Here is a 23,273-nt window from a genome sequence, read left to right as displayed (position 1 = left end):
TCTGAAGCTCCATGGTGGCACTCTCCTCTTCCCTCTGAAGCTCCAAGTCGGGGACGGCCCTTGACAACCTCACTTACAAAGCAGGTCTTCTGGTCCTGCATTATACGTGATGATGTCAGAGGGCAACTGACCAAGAACGGAAGAGGTGAGGCTTCGGGAACGCGGCATAGCAGGAGCAAGGGATAAGGGAAGTAAAGCTGCTATTTACTGGTACCCGAAGCAAAAAAATAATACATTTAAGCCTTGCAGTGCTGGGGAAGCCCGACTGCAAACATATTTTTTTCATATCCCACTTTAAAGTAGATGTATCACCATGAACAAGAGAAAAAAAATCATTAAGCACACGTCTAAAATGCGCTTACCTTCAGCACACTGCAAAACCACCAGGTTGCCATCTTTGATACTTCATGATAGTTTCAAAGGCTGACTTCCTGCCTGCTGTGCCTTCCTATTGGTCAGTAAGGCTGTTCATATTGACCAATGGGGAGGCAGGGCAGGCAGGTGGGTGCGCAGCAACCTTCTACACTACTGGGAAGTTTTGAAGCTGCCCAATTAGGGTGCTCAGGAATTTAGGGGGCCAATGGTACTTTTGCAGAGTGCTTAAGGTGTTTAGAGGAATCTCTAGGTGTAAATGTGCTCAGTTCCTTACATCCTGATCCTCCCTTGGATGTAATAGTTGGAAGGAGTCTTGTAAAATGTGAATTAGGAACAGACATACAGAAAGTATTCAGTATAATGGAGGAAACAGGCAGGAACCCTTCAAATCCATCGACAGATGAGGAATGACAGCTCCTGAAAAGCCCAATGTGGCACGCTGGGAGCTGTAGTTCTTAAAGAGCTGACATGCATGAGGTTTTCTGACAGACCCACGTGCTGCAGATCAGACCCTAAATGTCGGAGAAAGTGACTGGGTAGAAGGAAACTGACGGTCATCCCTAACCAGCACGAGCAGAGAAGTAGGGCAGACTGCGGATGAACATGTCTAGTTTGCTCTTGAAAAGTTCACTTTGGATGGGCTCGTTGAGAGAACACAGGGAATTTTTCACCACGTATTCCACGTAAATCTATGACAAAAACAAAGAGAAAGTGAAGACATTATTTCTGAATTTCTTTTTTTTAAAGATATTTTAATTAAGTTTGCAAACAAATACATACAGCAAACAACAAAAACAATACAAAAGAGCAAAAAAACAGTATCAAAGGTGACTAAACAACACAGTCATTAGTGCTGGAGCTCCCCAATCCTAGGTAAAGTACAACAAACATACACAGCATAGGAGATATCACTATCACTCTAGTGAAGATTAGCAGAGAAACCTGTTTCTCTAAACTCGGAGGAGGTAAAGTAAGAGGACTGGAAATCCAGCCATGCCATATTTTTTCAAATAAATGTGGGCGATCACTTAGTTCAAAAGTAAGTTTATAGAGAGGAAGACATCCATTGATCAGTTGAAGCCAAGTGGCAACAGTGGGCCCGGCGGACCCCTTCCAACTCAGAAGTATCGCCTTCTCAGCATAAAAATACAGGTTACGGAGCAGTCGTTTAACGTATCCGGAAACCGACAGGTCCCCAAACACGCCCAATAAGCAATTTTTCGGATGAAGGATGTTAGGGATACCAAGAGCTGTGGATATGAAAGAGTCAACATCAGACCAAAATTTAGAAACTAATGGACAGGACCAGAAACAGTGTATAAAATCGGCTGGCATCCCGCAACCCCGGAAACAGTTAGGGGTGGGACGCAAGCCCAACCCATGCAGTCGACTAGGGGTGAAATGACTGTGATGAAACACCTTGAGCTGAATCAGGCGATCAGTGGAGGCCATAACAGACTTAGGATAGGTAGCAGAAAACTCAGTCCAGTCATCCTCACCGAGGTCAATGCCCAAATCCATCCAGCGTGCCTGTGCCTTCGCAAATCTAGGATTGGAATCTGTCATCAGAAAGGAGTAGTATTGGGAAATCAGTTTAGTAGTGCCAGGGTCCCTAAGTAATTTTTCCAAGGCAGACATACCCAGAGGAGTCCGAAGAGAGGCAAATTGAGCCTGCATGGCATGTCTGACCTGCAGTTAGTAGAACCAGGATGAAGAGGGGAGCCCGAATTCTCCCCGGAGCTGCCAGAAAGATTTAAATCCCTGGGCAGTGTACAAGGGATTGAGGTATTTAACACCTTTGTCTATCCAAAACTGGGAGTATGGGAAAGAAAGAAATTCAGGGAGTTCAATTTAAAGAGGGATAAAGTAGTATGGAGCATGAGGGTGCCTGGGCCAGGCGGGACCTGTCTGCGGTAGATAATATTATCATGTGGCTCCATGCTCTCCGGCGTTAGATGTCCTTGGCCACATTCCCATGCTGTCAGACAGGTGTGACCGGACTCACTTTGGTTGGGGGCCCCATACAACACAGCTTACCTTAGAGAGGTTGGGAAATCCCTCTCTAGGCTCCCTAGGCCCCTCTTATGTCTAAGTCACCCTGTGCATATTAGGGGCACAGGATGACCAAGAAGTCCAGTCTGGTCTGCCCAAACCAGACTTCCACAGACTGATCGGCTATGAGAGCTCCATGCGCCTTGCCGGGACAAACTTACAAACTATGTGGAACTTTGTCGAGGAGGCTGCCAGGATGGATTGACTCTTTGGGGACTTGTTCCCCGACTAACTCAGGCACCGATTGGAGGTCTGGTACCTGGTTATTCTACCTTTGGTGGGGAAGATATGTGACGGTAGTCACCGTCACTGGGGATGAAAGACAGACACTATATGAGGGGCCCTTGGAGTAATGTTACTTTGGATTCAAGTCCATGTCTCCCCAAGACAGTCAGACTCATAGCAGATGCTAATCTCATCAGTTCAACCCCCTGTCTTCCACAAATTGTTAATTGTGCTAATTTACTCACCAATTGTCTACTGTGGGGATGTGTTTATACTTAGGATAATGTGTCTTGTTTAAGCCTTGTTCCAGTGCTGAGTTATTTACAATGTTAATGATAACATTGTCTGGGTTTGAATTCCCATTCACATATTGTTTCTGTCCAGATGGCTAAGTAGTTAGTTCAGGTTAATTATATTTCTGTACACAATTTCATCTGTTCATCTGCATAGGATAATGTAATAATCAGGCACCTGACCTGGGGGGGGGAGGGGGGGGGGGTAATCCAATCAGGAGGGGGATGTCCTCCTGTGAGGTATATATTTGGTGTTTCTTCAATAAAGGTTCCAGTTCTATACAAGCTAAGTTGTCGGCTAGCTTTGTATGTAAGGCGGCTGTAATATCTGATATCTATGTTCAAGACTGGAGGAAGCGGTATACTGACGGAAACCCACAAACACAGTGAGGGTCGCGGTTCCCTTACAACCAACTCCTGAGATTATATGTTCTCTGGTTTTGAGCTTGTGCATCTGCTAACACTGGTGGTATTGTGTCCATCTGCTTTTGATGACCCGGGTCCTCGTGAATGGCGGCTTTTAGCTTGATATGTGCTTTTATTCAAACTTCATATGAGTGGCTAATTTTCAATTATTTACTAAGAAATGAATAAATCTGCTGCACTTAGAAGCACCCTCCTGTTTCTCCTTAACCAATTCCCACCGTGTGTATGTATATATGGATATATATATCCATATATATATATGCGGCCCCTCAGCAGGTGGGCTATAACACAGACAGGCCCTATGTAAACACATACTGTGCTTGGTGCGCTCTCCCGGCACAATAACAGTCAGGTTCCGGAAAGCTCCTGATGCACACTTGTGATCGGGAGCTTACCGATCAAATGATTGCCGTGACTGCTCATCGCAGCAGTCACACAATCGGAATGCCGCCTCTGCTTCCCGGCAACTAAAACTTCATAAAGGGCTGGGAGGCGGTAATGGGAAGGGGTTAACAACTAAGGAATATCTTTTAATAAAAGTTAGTGGTTTACGATTATAATACGCTGTCCTGTGGGTGCAGCATGCAAGAGACCTCTACCAATGGTCTTACACAGAGCGCCATAATACAAATCTCTAGCCGTCCCCGCACAGTGCTTCAATGACCAACGCTGCACAGGGAGTGCAAGAAAAAAGTGTATACACTGCGAAGTTGAATCTGTACCAGCAATCCAATGTCGGTGCCTGGCCCCGGCTCGCCACCGTAACAATGCAGACAAAATGAGAAGAGCGGCCGCACACCACAAAAGGGCATGAATGAAACAAATTCTCATTTACTGACACATGTCCAGCAACAGGGTATAAAAAGGAAAATGTAGACGCATTTCACACGGACGCAGCGTGCTTGTTCACTACAAGATGCTGCGTCTGTGTGAAACGAGTCTACATTTTTCTTTTTGTACCTTGTGCCTGGACATGTGTCAAACGAGAATTTGCTTCATTCAAGCCCTTTTGTGGTGTGCGGCCGTTATTCTCTTTTTTGTCTGCTCAGGGAGTGCAGGCATTGTTAATTGGGGCACTGTGCAGGGGTGATGAACGGCTGGAGTGCCGACTGCTGCGATTTGTGTGAGAGCACCAACATATAAAAGTAATATTTAAAAAAAAATATTCTTTACTTTTTAGGTCTCATTCACACAGGCGCATGTATACATTGAAAGGGCCATGTTTCTCCGCACAGAATGAACAATTGTTCAGTGAATCCACATGCAGGCAGTCCCATTTCTGTCTATTGGCATGCAGTGGCTGCACAGACACAGCTGATAACCCAATTGGACAGCTGTGTAGGTGCGGGTGCGTGTCCCTGAGCGCAGACATTATGCATTCAAGGAAATGCACCCACACAGCTATCAACCTTGGACCAGCAGCTGTGCCCATGCAAACACGAAGGAGACTGCCTGCATGCGGATGCACAGAACACCTATGCCCAGATGTACACATGAGAACCCTCATGTGAATGAGGCCCAAAGCTTCAGGCATTTAGCCCCTGTGCCTGAGATATTAGGGTTTTCGTGCAAGCGAACGTAATGGTCTACAAAAATGCGGCTGGACGGTGCTGGGTACTGGACTGAGCAGTACTAATATGCACCCAGGGACAAATGCCCAGAACACAGATGTCCTGCCCTCAGGGCATTTTATACTGAGAAAATAAATGTTAAGACCACTCGGTACAGTGTCCAGCCGCAGCAGCTTTCAGCCTCTCATTGATTAGGTTGCTGGACATCGTAGCTTGGCCTCTGCGGCATAAAAAAACCACTGGGATTGGCCACATATAGGCTAAACGTTAAATGTGCATAAGACCTTGCACAGCCTGAATGCACAAGCATATAAGACAAAGAAAAAAAAAACAAGACTTTAACCGGTCTGTAAAATTTACAAGATGATTGAAATAACAGAAAGTACTGCGGTGGCTTTTGTTGTGTCCTGAAAAAAAGAAGCTCTTCTAAATAAGGCAGACTGTGACCATTACAGGATTTAAAATAGCTATTTACATTGGCAGGGTGTTCTTACATTGGTCAGCTTGTATTCTTGTGACTGAAACCTTTTTTTTACCTATTTTATGCCCTTAGGCTGTTGTTTTTTTTTACACATGGCATTTGATAAAAAGTACATTGGAATGTGCTTCAGGTATAAGATAAGTTTTAGAGAAGGAACAGGGTCACTTTAACATTCATTGATTACAATAATAACATTGGGCAGATGATATTCACACATATGCAAGATAAGAGACAATAAAACAATGCAGTTCTAATACAATTTAAAATTGAAGGCACTGCTGAGATTCGAACTCAGGATCTCCTGTTTACTAGACAGGCGCTTTAACCAACTAAGCCACAGCGCCACCTTACACCTATATGATGCAACAGAAGGCCTGTGCAGTGTACAAACACAGAGGGCCTAGTGCGCTGTAGGCACACATGGGTGGGCTCTGGTGCAGCCTAGGCACACAGGGGGTCTGATGCACCGTAGGCACACAGAGGGGGGGGCTTTGGTGCACCGTAGGCACACATGGGGGGGCTCTGGTGCACCGTAGGCACACATGGGGGGGCTCTGGTGCACCGTAGGCACACATGGGTGGGCTCTGGGGCACCGTAGGCACACATGGGTGGGCTCTGGGGCACCGTAGGCACACAGAGGGGGGGCTCTGGGGCACCGTAGGCACACAGAGGGGGGCTCTGGGGCACCGTAGGCACACATGGGGGGGCTCTGGGGCACTGTAGGCACACAGAGGGGGGGCTTTGGTGCACCGTAGGCACACATGGGTGGGCTCTGGTGCAGCCTAGGCACACAGGGGGTCTGATGCACCGTAGGCACACATGGGTGGGCTCTGGTGCACCGTAGGCACACATGGGGGGGCTCTGGTGCACCGTAGGCACACATGGGTGGGCTCTGGGGCACCGTAGGCACACAGAGGGGGGGCTCTGGGGCACCGTAGGCACACAGAGGGGGGGCTCTGGGGCACCGTAGGCACACACGGGGGGGGGCTCTGGTGCACCGTAGGCACACATGGGTGGGCTCTGGTGCACCGTAGGCACACATGGGTGGGCTCTGGTGCACCGTAGGCACACATGGGGGGCCCTGGTGCACCGTAGGCACACAGGGGGTCTGGTGCACCGTAGGCACACAGGGGGGGCTTTGGTGCACCGTAGGCACACAGGGGGGGCTCTGGTGCACCGTAGGCACACAGGGGCTCTGGTGCACCGTAGGCACACAGGGGCTCTGGTGCACCGTAGGCACACAGGGGGTCTGGTGCACCGTGGGCACACATGGGGGGCCCTGGTGCACCGTAGGCACACAGGGGGGTCTGGTGCAGCCTAGGCACACGGGGGGTCTGGAGCAGCGTAGGCACACAGGGGGGCACAGGTGCACTGTAGGCACACAGGGTGGCACAGGTGCAGTGTAGGCACACGGGGGGGCACAGGTGCATTGTAGGCACACGGGGGGCTCTGGTGCAGCCTAGGCACACGGGGGGTCTGGAGCAGCGTAGGCACACAGGGTGGCACAGGTGCACTGTAGGCACACAGGGTGGCACAGGTGCAGTGTAGGCACACAGGGTGGCACAGGTGCAGTGTAGGCACACGGGGGGGGCACAGGTGCAGCCTAGGCACACGGGGGGGCTCTGGTGCAGCCTAGGCACACGGGGGGTCTGGTGCATCGTAGGCACACGGGGGGTCTGGTGCATCGTAGGCACACGGGGGGTCTGGTGCATTGTAGGCACATACAGGTCTATGCCAATAAAATGTTGACATTTGGCAGTTTGAAGCCAGGGAGGCCTCATAGCTAAAAATCTAACTGGATCAGAGACAGGTGACTAAAAGACCAGGTGGGATATTTTATTTATAACAGAGAGGGTGGACATTGCTATCCGCTCTTTACTATATTATGCTGGGGTACATAAACCGCGCCCCACAATTTACCGCCCATTCAGAACAGTGAGTTCTGTTTAACAGAGAGCTAGCGCTCCGCGATTGGAGGAACAGTAGTAATGTGACTTTGACAGATCACAGAAGAAGCCCGCTCTAGCATAGGGAGAACATGCAAACTCCATACAAATAGTGTCATGGTTTGATCCAATGATCCCAGTGCTAGAAGGCAGAAATGCTGACCAGTAAAGTCACTGTTCTACCACAAAAATGTACATGGCAGCGGTGGGATTCGAACCCACGCCTCCAGAGAGACTGGAGCCTAAATCCAGCGCCTTAGACCGCTCGGCCACGCTACCTTGCTTGATATCTGTACACACAGTGTGCTCTGTTCACTGCAAGGGAAGGAATTTATATGGAGTTCAAAGTCCTATTTTCCTTCTCATCCTTAAGGCCTCACCCACGGGACGTTAGGAAAAGCCAGTAGCTTTGTAGTGAGCTTTTCAGCGTTTTTTTTTAGCTTTTTTGCATTGGCGTTTTTGAGAGTTAGCGTTTTTGGGTGTTTTTAGCTAAAAATCACCTCTCTGCTATTTTAGTAACTCCCACTTTCCCACAATGCAATGCTTGCCAGAATTGCACCCATGTGATAAGATTTAGGTGCGGAGAAGCACCATTTTGATGCAAATGTGGACCCTTTTTTTTCCCCACATCAAAATTGCATCGCATGTGTGTGAACACCTATGTGGTGCGATTCTGTCAGGCTCACTGCATTTTGCAACCTGTTTCGGGGTGTCGTTCATGGAACATTAAGCCCCCGTTCACATCGGGCGGATTTGACATGCGATTTGCCATGTCAAATTGCATGCCAAATCAGAGCCTATTGCCGGCAACGTCACTGTCCGAATTGGTGCAACCCTGACTTTGCGACGCCGCAACTATTCCCAAAAGTAGTTTCTGCACTACTTTTGGCGACTTCAATAGACATCTGTGCATGAACCCGTACAGATGTCTGTCAAATCACCCCCGAAGACGCACTGACATGCGAATTTAAAATTGTGTGCGTTCAGCTGAATGATTTTAAACCCCGCCCTCAGTGTGCCAGCAATAGGCTCAGATTTTTCATGCGATTCGACATGACAAACTGGCACCAAGTCAACAGAGCTTCATATTCCATGAACGATACCCCAAAACAGATTGCAAAATGCAGTGCCCTTGCCACATTGTTCACATTCACACCCATGCAATGCGATTAGGTGTGGAGGAAAAAAGGGTCCTACAACATTTCTGGTGCAAAATATATGGCTCATATCGCATCGCACAGACCTCACATGTGATATGTACAGGAATGCGCTGCGTTTTTGGTGCAAATCACATGAGGTGTTCAGCATGTACCAGTGTGACCCCAGGCTGTGTTCCATCAATGACACCTCCAGGCTTAAAAAAATCAATGGAATAAAAAACATCAAAAAACGCAGTGAGCAGCGATTTTTGGCGTTTATTGACGTTAGAGCGTTTTTACAGCTGAAAAACGCCTCCTAAAACCCACTCGTTTTTGTTTTTTTTTTTACAGCCAGAAAACACCCCTGACAAAAACTGCTGATAACAGCCTGTGTGTGCATGGAGACATAGGAGAACACGGAGACATAGGAGAACACGGAGACACGGGAGAACACGGAGACACGGGAGAACACGGAGACACGGGAGAACACGGAGACACAGGAGAACACGGAGACACAGGAGAACACGGAGACACAGGAGAACACGGAGACACAGGAGAACACGGAGACATAGGAGAACACGGAGACATAGGAGAACACGGAGACACGGGAGAACACGGAGACACGGGAGAACACGGAGACACGGGAGAACACGGAGACACAGGAGAACACGGAGACACAGGAGAACACGGAGACACAGGAGAACACGGAGACACAGGAGAACACGGAGACATAGGATAACATGGAGACATAGGAGAACACGGAGACACGGGAGAACACGGAGACACGGGAGAACACGGAGACACGGGAGAACACGGAGACACAGGAGAACACGGAGACACAGGAGAACACGGAGACATAGGAGAACACGGAGACAAAGGATAACATGGAGACATAGGAGAACACGGAGACACGGGAGAACACGGAGACACGGGAGAACACGGAGACACGGGAGAACACGGAGACACGGGAGAACACGGAGACACGGGAGAACATGGAGACACGGGAGAACACGGAGACATAGGAGAACAAGGAGACATAGGATAACACAGAGACATAGGAGAACACGGAGACATAGGAGAACATGGAGACATAGGAGAACATGGAGACATAGGATAAGATGCTGAGGGGTTTATTGGCTGCAGAAAAAAACATCTGACGCCAAACACAGCCGCTGTAAAAACGTCCTGTGTGCATGAGGCCTAAAAAAACCTGAAAACTAGCGGGTTTTGAGTGGCGTTTTTTAGCTGTAAAAACGCTCCAACTTCAATAAACGCTGATAAACGCCAAAAAAACTTAAAAAAACGCCAGTTAGCAGGGTTTTTTTGACGTTTTTTGATTCCATTGCTTTTTTTTTTAAGCCTGGGTTCTGTTTGGAGGTGTCGTTGATGGAACACAGCCTGGGGTCACACTGGGTGCATGCTGAACACCTCATGTGATTTGCACCAAAAACGCACCGCATTCCTGTACACATCACATGTGATGTCTGTGCGTTGCGATTTGAGCTATATATTTTGTATAGCTCAAATAGCATCACATTCGCACCAAAATGCTGTAGGACCCTTTTTTTTTCCCAACCCCTAATCGCATTGCATTGGTGTGATTACCCATGCGATGCAATTCTGGCAAGTGCACTACATTTTGCAATCTGTTTCGGGGTATCTGTTGACTTGGTGGCGATTTGGCATGCGATTTGTCATGTCGAATCTCATGTCAATTAGGTGCCTATCGGTGGCAACGGCCCCGCTTTACACTGAGGGTGGGTTTAAAATCATTCAGCTGAATGCGCACAATATCAAACTCAAATGTCAGTGCGACTTCGGGGGGGGGGGGGGGGGGGGGTACGGGTTCATGCACATGTCTGTTGAAATCGCTCTGAAGTCGCCATAAATAGTGCAGAAACTACTTTTGGGAATTGGAGCCGCGCCGCAAAATCAGGGTTGCACCAATTCGGACAGTGACGTTGCCGGCAATAGGCTCGGATTTGGCATGCGATTTGACATGTCAAATCACATGTCAAATCTGCCCAATGTGAACGGGGGCTTAAAGTTCCTTGAAAAAAGGGGGGGGGGGGGAGTATGAGCGCTAAGGGGATGACTCGCCTGTAGGGTGGGAGGGGGAAAAAAACAAGAGTAAAAATGAAAATAAAACAAAAATAATTATAAAAATAAAAATGTAAATTTAAAAATTAGTTCTGAATGGAGGTCAATGTTACAGTGTGATTATAGTTCAGGGACAGGTGATGCTGGTGCCAAATCGCAGGGGGTACACAGAGAAAGTCACAAGCCAGCTCAGAGTATGAAGCAGCTCTGTGTAAATAGACAAAGGGAGGACAAGGGGGAGATTGGCACCACTCTCCCCCCCCCCCTATGTTCCATTAATGACACCCCAAAACAAATTGCAAAATGCAGTGAGCTTTACAGAATCGCATCACATGGGGGGTTCACAGTTCACACCCATGCGATGCATTTTTGATGCGGGGAAAAAAGGTCCACATTTGTACCAAAACGTTATAGGACCCTTTTTTCCCCGCACCCAAATCTCATTGCATGGGTGCAATGCTGGCAAGCATTGCATTGTGGGAAAGTGGGAGTCACTAAAATAGCAGAGAGGTGATTTTTTAGCTAAAAACGCCAAAAAACGCTGAAAAACTACAAAGCTACTGCCATTTTTTATAACGTCCAGTGTGCATGAGGCCTTACCAGCATCAAACAGCTCATGTACTTTTTTGGGCGTCGGGCGTTTTGCTCAAGGCGTCAGAACACTCAGATGTGAACAGGGGCCATTGAAATGAATAGGATTTGTCTTGTTGGGGGTTTTTTGAGCTGATCCTTAGGCTACGTTCACATCTTGGCGTTGCTATTTACAGGCGTTTTTATGGGCGTTTTTACAGGCGTTTTTGTGCAGGCGTTTTTAGGTTGACTAGTAACCAATGGAAAAAAATAAAAACGCCTGTAATCTGCCCAAAAAGAAGCTCATGTACTTTTTTGAGCGTTGGGCGTTTTGCTTAAAACGTCAAAGCGCTCAGATGTGAACAGGGGCCATTGAAATTAATAGGATTTTTTTTTGTTGGGCGTTTTTTGAGCTGATCCTAGAGCAGAAAAACTCCCCAAAAACGCCCCAAAACGCCTATATGTGAACGAAGCCTTAGAGCTGAAAAACACCCCAAAATGCCTACATGTGAACGTAGCCTTAAGGGTGAACTACAGCAAATATTCGCCATCTGGCCCAAAAAAAAAAAAAAAAACGAATCCCGAAACTGCCTGCAGGTCAGGAGCCACCTGAATCTGACAATAGAAGAGGCCGAACCCCCTTCTTGGTCATCTTGGGTTGTCCTACAAGCTTGTTTGCTAGTGTCCATTCCTCCTGTAGGCGGCAGTATAACACATCCAGGCAATGTTTCTGTCTATTAACCCCTTCCAGATGTGTTTCTGTATTCTTTCTCCCCCTTAGTAGTTGAAGTGCTCTCACCGTGCTGTATATCTGGTGCAGGACATCCCGTGCGTTGGCTACACTCAGATCGGTGTTCATCACAATCTTCAGACCGCTCGGCGTCTCGTAGTAGTGCAGCTTGTACTTGCTGGTCTGGAAGGAGAGGAAGCCGTCTTTCCTGCAGACAGGCGGTTAAGGAAGATCATGCTTCAAGTCTATGGGGGAGATTTACTAAACCTGGAGACTGCAAAATCTGGTGCAGCTCTGCATAGAAACCAATCAGCATCCATGTTGTTATTGTCAAAGCTTAATTGAACAAGCTGATTGGCTCCCATGCACAGCTGCACCAGATTTTGCTCTCTCCGGTTTTAGTAAATCCCCCCCAATGTATTGTATCCTTTCTGGAATGACTCTGAAATGCTCATTACGTCTACAATTCAACCACTTGCCTACTGGCCACTTTTACCCCCCTCCAGCCCAGGCCATATCACGTGGTCTAAAATAAGGTATGTGATGAAAACTGAAAGGTTTTATTTAACCACATCAATACCAGGCACTTTGACCCCCTTCCTGCCCAGGCCACTTTTCAGCTTTCAGCGCGGTCGCACTTTGAATGACAATTGTGCCCAAATTACATTTTTTTTCACACAAATAGAGCTTTCTTTTGGTGGTATTTGATCACCACTGTTTTTTTTTTTCTTAAATAAATGAAAAAAGATTGAAAATTTTGAAAAAAAAAAAAAAAACTTTCTTCATTTCTGTTATAAAATTTTGTAAATAGGTAAGTTTTCTCCTTCGCTTATGGGCACTGATGAGGCTGGACTGACGGGCACTGATGAGGCTGCACTGACGGGCACTGATGAGGCTGCACCGACGGGCACTGATGAGGCTGCACTAACGGGCACTGATGAGGCTGCACTAACGGGCACTGATGAGGCTGCACCAACGGCCACTGATGAGGCTGCACCAACGGCCACTGATGAGGCTGCACCAACGGCCACTGATGAGGCTGCACCAACGGCCACTGATGAGGCTGCACCAACGGGCACTGATGAGGCTGCACTAACGGGCACTGATGAGGCTGCACTAACGGGCACTGATGAGGCTGCACTAACGGGCACTGATGAGGCTGCACTAACGGGCACTGATGAGGCTGCACTAACGGGCACTGATGAGGCTGCACTAACGGCCACTGATGAGGCTGCACTAACGGGCACTGATGAGGCTGCACTAACGGGCACTGATGAGGCCGCACTGATGGGTACTGATGAAGAGGCACTAATATGCAGCAATGATGGGCAGCACTGATGAGGAGGCACTGACAGGCATTACTGATGGGTACTGAATGGCATAACAGGTGGGCACCGCTGATGGGGGCTGCATGGATTATCAATGCATATCTCACCCATCAGGAGAGCCACTGTCAGCGTGGCCCTGTCAGCGCAAATATAGGAATGCTGATAACTGCCACTTCCTAGTAACGCAGTGATCAGCTGTGATTGGACACAGCTGATCATGTGGTAAAGAGCCTACGCCATAGGCTCTTTACCGAGAGCAGAGATGTGATGCTTTGGAGCAACACACTGCACTAGCGGCTTATCCTGCTGGATGGCATATGACGTCCAGTCAGGATAATGAAATCCCAGCCTAGCTGTCATTCTGCTATAGGCAGGGCGGGATGTGGTTAAACATTTTATCAGCAAGTTGATGAGGGAAGAAAGAAAAAGCTTTTGGATGTTTAATTTTGAAAGCCTAAAGGTTTAGCACTGAGCAGTGCTGGGTGTACCAATATGGCCTCCGCCATCTTCCTATTGCTGGCGTCCAGCTTCTTTCCAAATGTAACATCAAAACAGCATCACAGATGTCAAAATATTTATTTATATCCGCTCACTTTATTGCTAAAATTACTCTGAAATTCAAGACGTAGCTGGGTGTGGTAAGATGTCCACATGGGTGTTCTATCAGATTACCGCTACCCGTCATGGAACACATAGCGCATGCGCAGAAAGTGTTCTGATGGGTAGCGGCAATATGATAGAACACCGCGGCTGTAGGATAGACAAATAAGCATCTGGGACAGAGAGAGGCGAGTTTCTTTTGATCAGGAGGAGCTCAGCAAAAAGGATAACTGTTCTTTATAAGAAGAGTTATTCTTTATTAATGTTTTTCCACTGTTACCGCACACACAAGTAGACAACAGTGTGCAACAATCGCAGGATGTCCACGGAACACCATCTGGAGGCTTTCTAGAATGTCAGTCCAGAACTGTCTGACCGACTGAGTATTAAACAGATATATCTACAAGAAAGATCTTACTAGAGGATACATGTCCACCGGGCTCATTTTACTGACAAACGAGCGTATAGAAAACAGCATGCCGTACATCAGCTTGTACTCCTAGGAGGAAGAAAAGAAAAGATATTAGGAGAGATGTCAGTGCAGAGATGAGGGTTAAATAAATGAGCAGAATGAAAGACAGAGAGAAAATGTACAGAATAAGAAAGAATACAAAAAAAAAAAAAGGGAAAGTGAAAGACAAAGAGAGAGCAAAAGAAGAAGAAGAGACAGAAACAGAGAGAGAGACAGAGAGCGATAGGAGACAGAGAGCAATAGGAGAGGGAGTAGGGAGAGCGAGCATTAAAAAGAGGAGACGCAGAGTGGGAAAAAAGAGCTAAGAAGCCACAGAGCATGAGAGCAGAGATAGAGTGTGGGAGCAAAGAAAAAAAAGTCAAGAGAAAGAAGAGACAGCAAGAGAAAAAAAAAGTGGGTACACAGACAAAGACAAAGAGCTAGAAAAGTGGCAAGAAGGAGACAAGAGTGTTGGAGCAATGATAGAGTGTGGGAGCAGAGACAAAAGAGCAAGAGGAAAAGCCAGACTAAGAGCGGGAGCAGAGACAGAGAGCAAAAGCAGAGACAAAGAGAAGATGAAGATAGAGACAGAGTTATAGAGCAGAGACAGAGAATGAAAGCAGAGAGATTGATAGGAGAGAAAGAAGAGACAGCGAGAGGGAGGAGCGAGAGCAGAGACAGATTGATAAGAGAGGGAGAACCAACAGAAAGCAGGAGGAGGAGAGGAGAGACAGAGAACAGAAGGCGGGACAGAGAACAAGAGCAGAGACAGAGAGCAAGAACAGAGATAGAGAGCGAGGGGAGAGAGTGATAGCAGACAGATTGATAGGAGATTGAGAAGAGACTGAGAGAGGGAGGAGGGAGCGGAGAGGCAGAAAGAAATAGAAGAGAAAAGATACATAGAGTGAAAGCAAAGACAGTGCTTGATAGGAGAGGGAGAACAGAAAAAGAGAGGGAGGGGTAGGGGGAGGAGAGACAGAGACCAGAAAGAGGGACAGATAGCAGAGACAGAGAGCGAGAGCAGAGAGATTGATAGAAGAATGAGAAGAGGCAGCAAGAGGAAGGAGCGAGAGCAGAGACAGAGATTGATAAGAGAGGGAGAACAGACAGAGACCAGGAAGAGGGGAGGAGAGACAAAGACAGGAAGGAGGGACAGGAAAAGGGACAGAGAGTGAGATCAGAGACAGAAAGTGAAAGCAGAGAGATTGATAGGAGAGGGAGAGGAGACAGCGAGAAAGGAGAGACAGCGAGAGGGAGAAGGGAGAGGAGAGACAGAGTGCTAGAAAAGAGATAGAGAGTGAGAGCAGAGATTGATAAGAGAGGGAGAGGGGAGCAGAGACAGGGAATGAGAGCAGAGACAGGGAATGAGAGCAGAAAGTGAAAGCAAGGAGAGTGAGAAGAGACAGAGCGATAGAAGAGAAAAGATACAGAGAACTAGAGCAGAGGCAGAGAACGAGAGCAGAAAGTGAAAGCAGAGCGATTGATAGATTGAGCATAGACAGAGAGCTATAAAACAGAAAAGATATAGAGACTGAGCGCAGAGACAGAGCTTGATACAAGAGGAAAAACAGACAAAGGGGAGGGGGAGGAGAGACAGAGACCAGGAGGGAAAGAGACAGAGAGCGAGAGTAGAGACAGAGAGCGCGAGTAGAGACAGAGAGCGAGAGTAGAGACAGAGAGCGAGAGTAGAGACAGAGAGCGAGAGTAGAGACAGAGAGCGAGAGTAGAGACAGAGAGCGAGAGTAGAGACAGAGAGCGAGAGTAGAGACAGAGAGCGCGAGTAGAGACAGAGAGCGCGAGTAGAGACAGAGAGCGCGAGTAGAGACAGAGAGCGCGAGTAGAGACAGAGAGCGCGAGTAGAGACAGAGAGCGCGAGTAGAGACAGAGAGCGCGAGTAGAGACAGAGAGCGCCAGTAGAGACAGAGAGCGCGAGTAGAGACAGAGAGCGCGAGTAGAGACAGAGAGCGCGAGTAGAGACAGAGAGCGAGAGCAGAGAGATTGATAGAAGAAGAAGAGGCAGTGAGAGAAAGAAGCAAGAGCAGAGACAGAGATTGATAAGAGAGGGAGAACAGACAGAGAGCAGGAGGAGGGGAGGAGAAACACAGATCAGAAGGAGGGACAGAGAATGAGAGAAGAGACAGAGTAAGAGCAGAGAGTGAAAGCAGAGAGATTGATAGGAGAGGGAGAAGAGAGAGGAGAGACAGATTGATAGAAGAGAAAAGAGATAGAGAGCAAGAGCAGAGACAGAGATTGATAGGAGAGGGAGAGCAGACAATGAGCGGGAGGAGGGAAGGCGAGACAGAGACTAGAAGGAGTGACAGAGAACGAGAGCAGAGGAGAGACAGAAAGTGGAGGAGAAACAGAGAGCAAGAGGAAGGAAAAAGTGATAGGAGAGGGACAAGAAACAAAGGGTGGGAGAAAGACAGAGAGTGAGAGCAGAGTGAAAGGTGAGGCAGAGATTGATAGCAGAGGGAGAAGAGACAATGTGAGAAAGGAGGGACAGGAAAGACAAAGAATGATAGAAGAAAAAAGAGACAGAGTGCGAGAGCAGAGACAGAAATTGATAAGAGAGGGAGCAGAGACAGAAAGTAGAAGAAAGAAATGAGAGCCAGAAAAGGGGTAGAGATTGATGGGAGAGGGAGGAGAAACAAAGTGATAGGATAGGATGGACAGTAAGACACAGAGTGCAATAACAGAGAGTGAAAGGAGAGACAGAGATTGATAGGGAGGGAGAGAAGGCAGAGAGCGAAAGGAGAGACAGAGATTGATAGGGAGGGGGAGAAGGAAGAGAGTGATTGGAGAGACAGAGATTGATAGGGAGGGAGAGAAGGCAGAGAGCAAAAGGAGAGACAGAGATTGATAGGGAGGCAGAGAAGGCAGAGAGTGATTGGAGAGACAGAGATTGATAGGGAGGCAGAGAAGGCAGAGAGTGATTGGAGAGAAAAAAGGGACAGAGCAGAAGAAGAGCAGAGATGGAGATCCTAAGAAGAGATGGAGATTTATAGGAGAGGGAGGAGACACAGAGAGCGAGAGGAGGGACAAAGTGATAAAAGAGGGAAGAGAGACAGAGGGTGGAATCAGAGTAAGACAACAACAACAAAAAAAAAAAGAAAACTGCAAATCTCTATGGCTCTACCTCATCTTTGGATATTCCGGCCTGTTTGCGGCGGTTCCACTCGCCGTAGTGTAGACAGATGCCGTTCCGGTCGAATATGTACAGGTTGTGAATAGTCATCTGGCCGGGAAGAGGAATCAGAAGGAAAAGGTGAAGAAACCTCAGTTAACAAATAAAACAAAAACAATGTAGTAATGCTACGGCATCATGCTGTGTAACACTCACTGCTCCATCCCGCGAGGAGTAATAGAACCTCGGAGTTTCCTCCTATCAGACAGAACTGTGCAGGCAGCCATACTATGGGGTGAAATTAGTTTCAGAGGGGCACACAGGGAGGGATTTCTGGCTGGTACGGATAATTGACCATGGCCTGTATTGTTTGTGCTTTGATGGGACTTTTATTTTCAAATGTTGGCAAATACATTCACTTCAAAAGGTCTCACAATGCCATTCCCTGGAGAATGCAAGTATTTGACTGGTCAGATGAGCTGAAAACCTCTTCATCCTGTTACGTACAGTAGTTCCTCCCACCAGCTACTACCATGGTTTCCCCATGTCTCATCTCACTGGTCACCATGGTTTCCCCATGTCTCATCTCACTGGTCACCATGGTTTCCCCATGTCTCATCTCACCGGTCACCATGTTTCCCCATGTCTCATCTCACCGGTCACCATGGTTCCCCCATGTCTCATCTCACCGGTCACCATTGTTCCCCCATGTCTCATCTCACCGGTCACCATTGTTTCCCCATGTCTCATCTAACCGGTCACCATGGTTTCCCCATGTCTCATCTCACCGGTCACCATGGTTTGCAATGCCTCATCTCACTGGTCACCATGGTTTCCCATATCTCATCTCACTGGTCACCATGGTTTCCCATATCTCATCTCACTGGTCACCATGGTTCCCCGTATCTCATTTCACTGGTCACCATGGTTCCCTATATCTCATTTCACTGGTGACCAGGATTTCCTAGGTTTCATCTCATGAGTCAACATGGTTTGCCATGTCTCATCTCACCAGTCACCATGGTTTCCAATGCCTCATCTCACTGGTCACCATATCTCATTTCACTGGTTACCATGGTTTCCTATATCTCATTTCACTGGTGACCATGGTTCCCCATATCTCATTTTACTGGTGACCATGGTTTCCTATGTTTCATCCCATGAGTCAACATGGTTCCCCATATCTCATTTCACTGGTCACAATAGTTTCCAATTTGCCATGTCCTGTGTTGTCGGAACCTATGATTTCTCATATCTTGTCTCACCGGTCACCATGGTTTTCCATGTTTAGTCTCACCGGTCACCATGGTTTCCCATGTCTCACCTCACCAGTGACCATGGTTTCCCATGTCTTGTCTCACCAGTGACCATGGTTTCCCATGTCTCGTCTCACCAGTGACCATGGTTTCCCATGTCTCGTCTCACCAGTGACCATGGTTTCCCATGTCTCGTCTCACCAGTGACCATGGTTTCCCATGTCTCGTCTCACCAGTGACCATGGTTTCCCATGTCTCGTCTCACCAGTGACCATGGTTTCCCATGTCTCGTCTCACCAGTGACCATGGTTTCCCATGTCTCGTCTCACCAGTGACCATGGTTTCCCATGTCTCGTCTCACCAGTGACCATGGTTTCCCATGTCTCGTCTCACCAGTGACCATGGTTTCCCATGTCTCGTCTCACCAGTGACCATGGTTTCCCATGTCTCGTCTCACCAGTGACCATGGTTTCCCATGTCTCGTCTCACCAGTGACCATGGTTTCCCATGTCTCGTCTCACCAGTGACCATGGTTTCCCATGTCTCGTCTCACCAGTGACCATGGTTTCCCATGTCTTGTCTCACCAGTGACCATGGTTTCCCATGTCTTGTCTCACCAGTGACCATGGTTTCCCATGTCTTGTCTCACCAGTGACCATGGTTTCCCATGTCTCGTCTCACCAGTGACCATGGTTTCCCATGTCTCGTCTCACCAGTGACCATGGTTTCCCATGTCTCGTCTCACCAGTGACCATGGTTTCCCATGTCTCGTCTCACCAGTGACCATGGTTTCCCATGTCTCGTCTCACCAGTGACCATGGTTTCCCATGTCTCGTCTCACCAGTGACCATGGTTTCCCATGTCTCGTCTCACCAGTGACCATGGTTTCCCATGTCTCGTCTCACCAGTGACCATGGTTTCCCATGTCTCGTCTCACCAGTGACCATGGTTTCCCATGTCTCGTCTCACCAGTGACCATGGTTTCCCATGTCTTGTCTCACCAGTGACCATGGTTTCCCATGTCTTGTCTCACCAGTGACCATGGTTTCCCATGTCTTGTCTCACCAGTGACCATGGTTTCCCATGTCTTGTCTCACCAGTGACCATGGTTTCCCATGTCTTGTCTCACCAGTGACCATGGTTTCCCATGTCTTGTCTCACCAGTGACCATGGTTTCCCATGTCTTGTCTCACCAGTGACCATGGTTTCCCATGTCTTGTCTCACCAGTGACCATGGTTTCCCATGTCTTGTCTCACCAGTGACCATGGTTTCCCATGTCTTGTCTCACCAGTGACCATGGTTTCCCATGTCTTGTCTCACCAGTGACCATGGTTTCCCATGTCTTGTCTCACCAGTGACCATGGTTTCCCATGTCTTGTCTCACCAGTGACCATGGTTACCCATGTCTTGTCTCACCGGTCACCATAATTTCCCATGTCTTGCCTCACCAGTCACCATGGTTTCACATGTCTAGTCTCACTGGTCACCATGGTTCCCCATGTCTAATCTAACCAGTGACCATGGTTTCCCATATCTCATCTCACTGGTCACCATGATTTTCCATATCTCATTTCACTGGTGACCACAGTTCCCCATGTCTTATCTCACTGGTCAGAAAGGTGTATACACCACTCAGATGAATCTGTACCAGCAATCCAACACAGGTGCCTGGCCCAGGCTCCCCACCGTAGCACTGCAGACAAAAAGAGATAAATGGCTGCACAGCAAAGGAGTACATTTTCCTTTTTGTACCTTCTACGTGGACATGTGTCAATAAACCAGAATTGGCTTCATTCAAGCTCCTTTGTGGTGTGCAGCCATTTATCTCTTTCTGTCATCATCTCACTGGTCACCATGGTTTTCCCATTTGCCATGTCCTGTGTTGTTGGTTCCTATGATTTCTCATGCCTTGTCTCAGCGGTTGCCACGGTTTCCCATGGTTTTCAAAAGGAAAGTGTAGCACCAGCAGATACATAAGGTTAGCTGAATCTCTTCTTTCATTGATCCTCACTACACTGCACCAGTGGGCTCATTCATTAAATCTGTATTAAATCCAAAAGCAAACATTTATGATATTGCAGTTTACCAATTCTTAGGTAAAATTGTCGCTCTTTTTTTCAAAAAATAAAAATCGCACAGGTGATCAAATACCACCAAAAGAAAGCTCTATTTATAGGAAAAAAGGACATAAATTTCATTTGGGTACAGCGTCGCACGACCGCGCAATTGTCAGTTAACGGCACGCAGTGCCAAGTTGAAAAAAGTGGCCTGGTCATTGAGCAGCAAAATCTTCCGGTCCTAAAGTGGTCAATATAAGGACACTTACCTGTCCAGGTATCCCGCGATGTCGGCACCCCCTGAGCAGATCCGTCCATCGGCTCTGGGTGCAGGCGCCGGTGTTCTGACAGAATACCCTACCCCATCAGAAATCCACACCTCCGTCATTTCCAGTCAGCTGTGGCTTCGTCATGCATCAGCTGTAGCCGCGTCACAAGTCCTACTGCGCATGCGCGGAATAGGCAGGGAATTTAGACAACATTTCTAACGGTGTCGGGCACACTTCCTAGTGCGCATGCGAGGCAATGGGTCAGGCAGTGAGATCTCGTATAACAAAGAGCCATCTGATCTCCATGCCCCACACTGCACCGACCCGACAATGGCACACAGTCATAAATATATATTAGGGCTGCCATGACGCGCCGACTACAAAAAATCGTCGACGTGCGTGAAAGGCGTTGACGTGTCAACGCGTGACGTCACACGCCCCCTGGCCAGCCGCAGCGCCGCTTGAAGCATTGCCGGCCGGGTGGAATCCCCCCCCCCCCCTCCCGGGCTCCGTCCACACCGATGTCGGAGACAAGAGGTGAGCGTTGACCGTCTCCAGCACCCCCGTACTCCGCCACAGCTTCTGCCGCAACACATTCGCCATCCTCCCCGATCACCCAGGTACTTAGAGATGTCACATGTGCGGCGCTACACCGGCTTGTACTGTACTGTGGCGGCTTGTAATGGTCTGTACTAGGTGGGAGGGCTTACTGAGGGGTCTGTACTGGGAGGGGGCTTACTGAGGGGTCTGTACTAGGTGGGAGGGCTTACTGAGGGGTCTGTATTAATTACTGGATTAATTAGCTAATCAAAAAACACTCAATTAAGCAAAAAATAAATAAAAATAATCGTTAGATTAGTCGACTAATCGTAAAAATAATCGATAGATTAGTCAACAGACAAATTAATCGTTAGTTGCAGCCCTAATATATATATATACACACACACATTCCTTTCCCCCATGTGCACACCCTCTGTTATATTTATATATTAATTTCCTACCCCCACGCGCACTCCCACAGTCCATTTATGGCTGTGTCCCATTGTCGGGTCGGTGCAGTGTGGGGCATGGAGATCAGATGGCTGTTTGTTATACGAGATCTCCCTGCCCGCTGCCCGACCCGTTGCCGCGCATGTGCACCAGGACGTGTGCCCGACACCGTTGCCGCGCATGCGCACTAGGATGTGTGCCCGAAACTGTTGCCGGGCATGCGCACTAGGATGTGTGCCCAAAACCGCTGCCGCGCATGCGCACTAGGACGTGTGCCGAAACCGTTGCCGTGCATGCGCACTAGGACGTGTGCCCGAAACCGTTGCCGCGCATGCGCACTAGGACGTGTGCCCGAAACCGTTGCCGCGCATGCGCACTAGGACGTGTACCCGAAACCGTTGCCACGCATGTGCACTAGGATGTGTGCCCGACACCGTGGCGATGTTGTCTAAATTCCCTACCTATTCCGTGCATGCACAGCAGGCCTTGTGACGCGGCTACAGCTGGTGCATGACGAAGCCACAGCTGATCCGCAACCGGAAATGATGGAGGTGTAGATTTCTGATGGGGTATGGAGATCTGACAGAACACCGCCATCTTCACTAAGGGAAACAGGAAGTGAAGCCTTGCGACTTTACAGCCCATTTCCAACAACGCATGCGTGTCGCGCTTTCTGAATGGTCCCGTTGTGTTCTGGGACCTGTGTGTCTCCCGGGGGGGCGCAACGTTTCGCAGATCACTGCGATCGTTGTGCGGCAATCTTACCTGGAAGTGGGGGGGGGCTGGTTTTAAAAGATATTTGCTCCCACACCACAAAAAGTGCCAAATGTGGCGGGGGAGGGGGGTGAACAGGCAAGGTTTCCCTTTTTGGGTTGCTTTAAACACACAGCGGACATAATAAGACAACACATGGAACATGAGTGGGAAGACATGCAATGGGACACAGGAGGGGGGTGAGGAGAGAAGACAGCAGTGACATAACATGGAGCAGACAACTAAAAAACATCAACATTCATATTCTACTGATCACCCTGACAGCCAGCTCACCCTCCAGCCTCTCTCAGCTCTTCCGGGAACAAGACACGCCCACCCTCCCACGTGACTCTATCCACTTCCTGCTAACGATCAGGGAATCGCCAGCAGTAAAGATGGCGACGGGTGTGCCGCATCAGGGGAACTCTAATTAATATGGTTTAAAACAAAAACTCAAAAGTCTAGGACCAGTCGTCCGCACGTTCTCGTTTTTTTTTAACTTCCACTATTTCGGCGGGGAAAGGGAAGCGGCGAGG

At 48.4% G+C, this 23,273-nt stretch overlaps 1 protein-coding gene across 1 annotated transcript; it reads right to left on the bottom strand.

Moving 5' to 3' along the window:
- Nucleotides 1–363: 363 nt before the first annotated feature.
- TRAPPC1 (trafficking protein particle complex subunit 1) lies at nt 364–23,097 on the bottom strand. Its single transcript, XM_082256030.1, has 5 exons — nt 23,032–23,097; nt 17,424–17,522; nt 14,265–14,335; nt 11,978–12,116; nt 364–1,064 (listed from the first exon to the last, which is right to left on the bottom strand). Exons 2-5 carry the CDS (start codon nt 17,520–17,522, stop codon nt 936–938), a joined length of 438 nt encoding a protein of 145 aa, XP_082112156.1. The 5' UTR covers nt 23,032–23,097; the 3' UTR covers nt 364–935.
- Nucleotides 23,098–23,273: the final 176 nt, after the last annotated feature.

Source organism: Pelophylax lessonae (assembly GCF_965119305.1).
Source record: "Pelophylax lessonae genome assembly, chromosome: 4".
Classification (NCBI taxonomy): domain Eukaryota; kingdom Metazoa; phylum Chordata; class Amphibia; order Anura; family Ranidae; genus Pelophylax; species Pelophylax lessonae.
The sequence above is the reverse complement of the archived record's forward strand: the minus strand, read 5'-3'. Positions and strand labels throughout refer to the sequence as shown.